The sequence below is a fragment of the Poecilia latipinna genome, unplaced genomic scaffold (genome assembly GCF_001443285.1).
Source record: "Poecilia latipinna isolate Pla-1442-1.1 unplaced genomic scaffold, P_latipinna-1.0 Scaffold3031, whole genome shotgun sequence".
NCBI lineage: Eukaryota > Metazoa > Chordata > Actinopteri > Cyprinodontiformes > Poeciliidae > Poecilia > Poecilia latipinna.
The window spans coordinates 52,658-57,068 of record NW_015115647.1 but is presented as its reverse complement, the minus strand read 5'-3'; the positions used below and the strand labels follow the sequence as shown (position 1 = coordinate 57,068).

The 4,411-nt window shown below is 35.6% G+C and overlaps 1 protein-coding gene across 1 annotated transcript; it reads left to right on the top strand.

The window, feature by feature from the left end:
• The first annotated feature begins 598 nt into the window (after window positions 1-598).
• Window positions 599-2,649, top strand: LOC106939928 (diamine acetyltransferase 2-like). Its single transcript, XM_015022506.1, has 6 exons — window positions 599-781; window positions 956-1,007; window positions 1,735-1,818; window positions 1,968-2,069; window positions 2,178-2,218; window positions 2,392-2,649. The coding sequence occupies exons 1-6, from the start codon at window positions 719-721 to the stop codon at window positions 2,569-2,571; spliced, it is 522 nt and encodes a 173-aa protein (XP_014877992.1). The 5' UTR covers window positions 599-718; the 3' UTR covers window positions 2,572-2,649.
• The last annotated feature ends 1,762 nt before the right edge of the window (window positions 2,650-4,411 follow it).

Below are 4,411 nucleotides of genomic sequence, written 5' to 3'. Positions count from 1 at the left end.
ATAGAGACTCAAGTTTTAGACCCTTAAGTTGTAAAAATAACTTCTGGTTGCACTTTGAGTTGTCTCCAAAGACTTGAGGCTTGACTTGGACTCCTGAGACTCAAGTCTCAACAGTTTTTATCTCATGTAATGAAGAGTGAAAGTTGAAGTGGCTAGGCACAAATTGTTCCAAATCAATGATCTTGATCGTTTTGTCTTGAGTCAATGCTTTCAATTTTTATGTCCTACTAAACTTCTTAAAACTACTACTTGACTACCTAAATATGTAACTATAATAGGTTTGTTATTTTGCCATAAGCCAGTTACAGCAGTTCTGTATGGAAAAACAGGTCGGTATCCCTTAAAACTATAGAGAAATGTGTGAAATGATACCCAAGTCATACAGTTTTAAGGCAGTTCTAAATATTTCTGAATTTGCTTAAAATAAATCACTTCTATTTTTGCCATTTAGTGAATTTAAGTAATTTTGGTAATCATAACAGATTTATTACAGGAAAGTTTTAATCAGATTTTTGCCAGAAACATAATATAAAATGTAAATTTTCCTTTTTACATAGTTTGTGGTGAACGGATTCAACCATAGGTTTAGCAGCCATTTTATTTTGAAAGGACAGTTCTACGGATCGTGACTATTTCCTTTTTTAACTAGAGTGAATCGTTAGCAGTTGTGACTTATTCAAATAGATACCTATCTATCTATCTATCTGCTGTTGTAATAATGAATTTCAGAGTACGACCTTCAACAAAAGAAGACTGCAAAGACATATCGAGGATGATAATGGTGAGCTGCAGGCAGCTAGCCGAAACTCCTCTCTGCTTTTGAAACACTTGCAAACCTGGACGTTATTTCCTTATATTCTGTGTAGCTGTAGTTGCAGGGTTGTTCTTCTGTTTTCATTAATTTATTGTGGTTGGAAGATGTTGTACGATATGATTATATTTCTGAAATTCTCAGGAGCTAGCGGTGTATGAAAAAATGCCCGACCAGGTGGAAATCTCTCACAAAGGTAACAGACTGAAAATAAGCTATAAAAATTAAAATATCTGCTTGCGGAGTCCAAATAAGACTCGGTGTGTATTTGCTAGTTTCACATACACGCTCCTGTCAAAGTTCAGACTTGCCTAATAAAAACGGATGATGCAGTTTGAAATATTTGCCAGCAGATGTCGCCAATCCACAGTTGTTTAATTGAGACAGGACTTAAGATAAGGTTTTATTTGCATTATTTTTGAGGAAAACAGTAATTGAATTGTAATCTCATTAAACATATCATTATCCATGTGGAAAGCATGGATATTTGTGCAATGATATACAAATTCTTTAAAATGTAATGGTTTCTTGTAAAGTTACCACAAGTTTAGGTTTTTCACATTTTGGCCTAATATCTGCAAAGGCAAAAGTCAGGCAGGTGGAAAATACACACTCTGTGAGGTGGTACATTAGAGAAACTGCAACCAAACAGGTAATTATACAGAGAGCAACAGCAGCACTGCAGTGTTGGTGAATGTTTAGCTGTAACATTATGCAAGCACCACTTCTGTAAATGTTGAGAACACTAAAAACTCAAATTACCATCCAGAATATTCAAATGCAATTCTAAAATGTAATCTAGTAAAAAAAAAAAAGCACATTATTTATTCATATCTTTATATAAGGCAAGCAGTTGGTTTGGTCTGTGGAAAGATTAGGAATAAAAAGTGTATTTTTGCTAATCTGTCCTTGTGTGAATTCAGAACTGGAGCGTGACGGTTTCTGCCAGAATCCCTTTTTTGAATGTCTTGTTGCAGAAGTTCCTGAGGAGCACAAATCTAAAGAAGGTAAATAAACACCGAGGTCCCAACATCTGTTTTCCTGTCTTAGAGACAAATACAATGCATGCAGAGAGTGCGCCTTTGTAATTATTCTTAAGGTCATTTTTCATGTTTATGTTGATTTGTTGTTTGTGTGTTTTGTGTTCTTTTGTTAGGATTTACCGTCGTGGGATATGCTCTGTACTTTTACACCTATAGTACATGGAGAGGACGATCAGTATATCTGGAAGACCTGTTTGTGATGCCCGAGTTCAGAGGTACAAAATGTGTTCTCCTAAAAATAACATTTTTGCATTGTCTTAAATGTATTGTTTTAGTTACCATCTTTGTAACGTCCCTATGTTTCTGAAATTCTTTTGCTACAGGAAATGGCATTGGCAAAGGTTTATTGTGCAAAGTTGCTGAGGTATGTTTTACTTCATTTAGTCTCAACTCAGAAGCACACAGATGACTGTGGAAGTGCTGCTGCAGCTCAGGAGAAAATGTGTTTTTAACCTGACTGCCAGTATGTGAGCATATTAATAATGTTGTACTGCGATCCAGTGCATGGTTAATCAGAGGAGTGTTGTGTTTACCCAGGTGGGGAGAAAGAAGGAGTGTGTGCGGCTGCAGCTGTCGGTGCTCGACTGGAACAAGCCATCAAGAGACTTCTACGCTGCCAAAGGAGCTCAGGATCTGACAGTCAGTGAAGGCTGGCACTTCATTCGCTTTGATGGACAGAACCTGGACAATTTAGCTAATGAAGCTCCTAAAGATTAAACGTATGAAAACAGCTGTAAACTGTCCTCTGCTGTAATATTTTTTATCTATGAATAAATTAAGATATACCACCTTTAATGTATGTCTTCACGTGTTTGAATGAAATTGTAATTAGCTCCTGCACTCCTGTCAAGAGACATTACACAGTTTCTCAGAAGCACGGTGTCTGGACCTTAATTTGGATTACCAGAGTCATGTGATCAATGGTGTCCAAAGCTTCTTTTTGAAAATGACTGCATCAGTTGTTTAGCCTCTAGTTCAGCTGTTTAATGAATCATTAGTGTGTGTGAAAGAGATCAATCTGGTAAGAAACATAATGGCAAACATGGAATCAGCAAAAATATAAATCAGAACATAATTTATATTCGCTCATATTCAGTAAATTTAAATACAATTGGAAAGTGCATTTCAGGAACTCAATCTACAAAGTGAGGCACATTATATAATTACACACAGATTGATGTTTTCAAGTCTTTATTTCTGCTAATTATGGTGAGTCCCAGTTAAAGCTATGTAGCATTTAAGATTTCAGTTTAACAGACCAATAAAAAAATTCATTATAAAACTATTAGTGCTTAAAAGTTGCTGTTTTCAAACGGCACTCTTATTCTGACAAATGAGCCTCATTGGACACATTCAAGTTTATGAAATATGACTGTATTATGTGTAATGTACATGTATGTACATACATAAGTAATTTATAATGCAGTCTTGAAAGACTGTACCTAATTCAGAAATACCTCCTTCCACCTTCACAAACAGTGAACATCAATGTAAGTCACAATGGTATACAGCTATATTCTGTTTAATTATTAAACTTTTTGCTCCTACAAAATTATAGCATTCGTCATCCTCTTTATTTAATTTATGTTTGGAGTCGATATGTGCTGATTTTTGAATGTGAAGTGAACTGAATTAAAAACAAAACATTGTTATTTCACTCAAACATACTAAAAGTCATGTTATCTTTTAGATTCAAGCGGCTCTACCGACGTTTGGCCACCAGGTGTCACCAAAGATGACCTGTGAAAACTTTGAGTATCTTTATTCCACAGAGACGAGTGATGCGACGCCATTTGTGTGGAGTACGGGGTAGTGAGCAACAACAGAAAAATCTGCTATTCTTTCCAAGGCGTCATCGTCACGAAATTGGAGCATGTTTTTTTTTCTAATAAAATCAATAGTCAATCTTCTGAATGAGAGGTTATTGGGTAACAGTTGGACTTGACTGGCTGATATTCACATTCACACCACTCTCAGCAAAAAGTATTTGAGTCACTTTTCTTTAAATAAAGTATTTTCATTTGTTACTAGACTGTCCCATGGAGCTCTTTAATGACTGGACAGAAATCTGTAGATTTATGTGTGTGTACAAGCAATGTTTGTAGACATGTGGGAACCTTGGACAGCAAAGATTTTTCTCAGGTGAATTAAAGCATCAACAGTAACAAAAATCAAGACAAGCATAAGAAGATGTAAGCAGTTTTGCTAAAAGTTCTTCCTGGTTGCATCTGAACAAAAATGAACTTTTTTTTTTGAGCAATACTAACAACCAAGTTTAATAAGTTTTAGCCCAAGAAGAGACATTCTGTAATGCATTTCTACAGGCATTCTAAGCACAGTTTAGCTGAACTATGAAGTATCGTCTGGTTTCCATATAAGCCTCGATGACAAACTGACTTTAAGAGTGTTAATTTTCAGATTTTCTGCCCAGGCATTGGAAAACAAAGTACAGTGGGGAGAACAAGTATTTGATACACTGTTGATTTTTCAGGTTTTTCCACTTGCAAAGCATGTAGAAGACTGTAATTTTTTATCATAGGTACTCTTCAACTGTGAG

Excerpts from the sequence above, each read along its gene's own strand:
- LOC106939928 (XM_015022506.1), top strand. The coding sequence starts at position 719 with ATGAATTTCAGAGTACGACCTTCAACAAAAGAAGACTGCAAAGACATA. Across the intron at positions 782-955 it reads ACATATCGAGGATGATAATG|GAGCTAGCGGTGTATGAAAA; the intron begins GTGAGCTGCAGG and ends TGAAATTCTCAG. Across the intron at positions 2,070-2,177 it reads TGTGATGCCCGAGTTCAGAG|GAAATGGCATTGGCAAAGGT; the intron begins GTACAAAATGTG and ends CTTTTGCTACAG.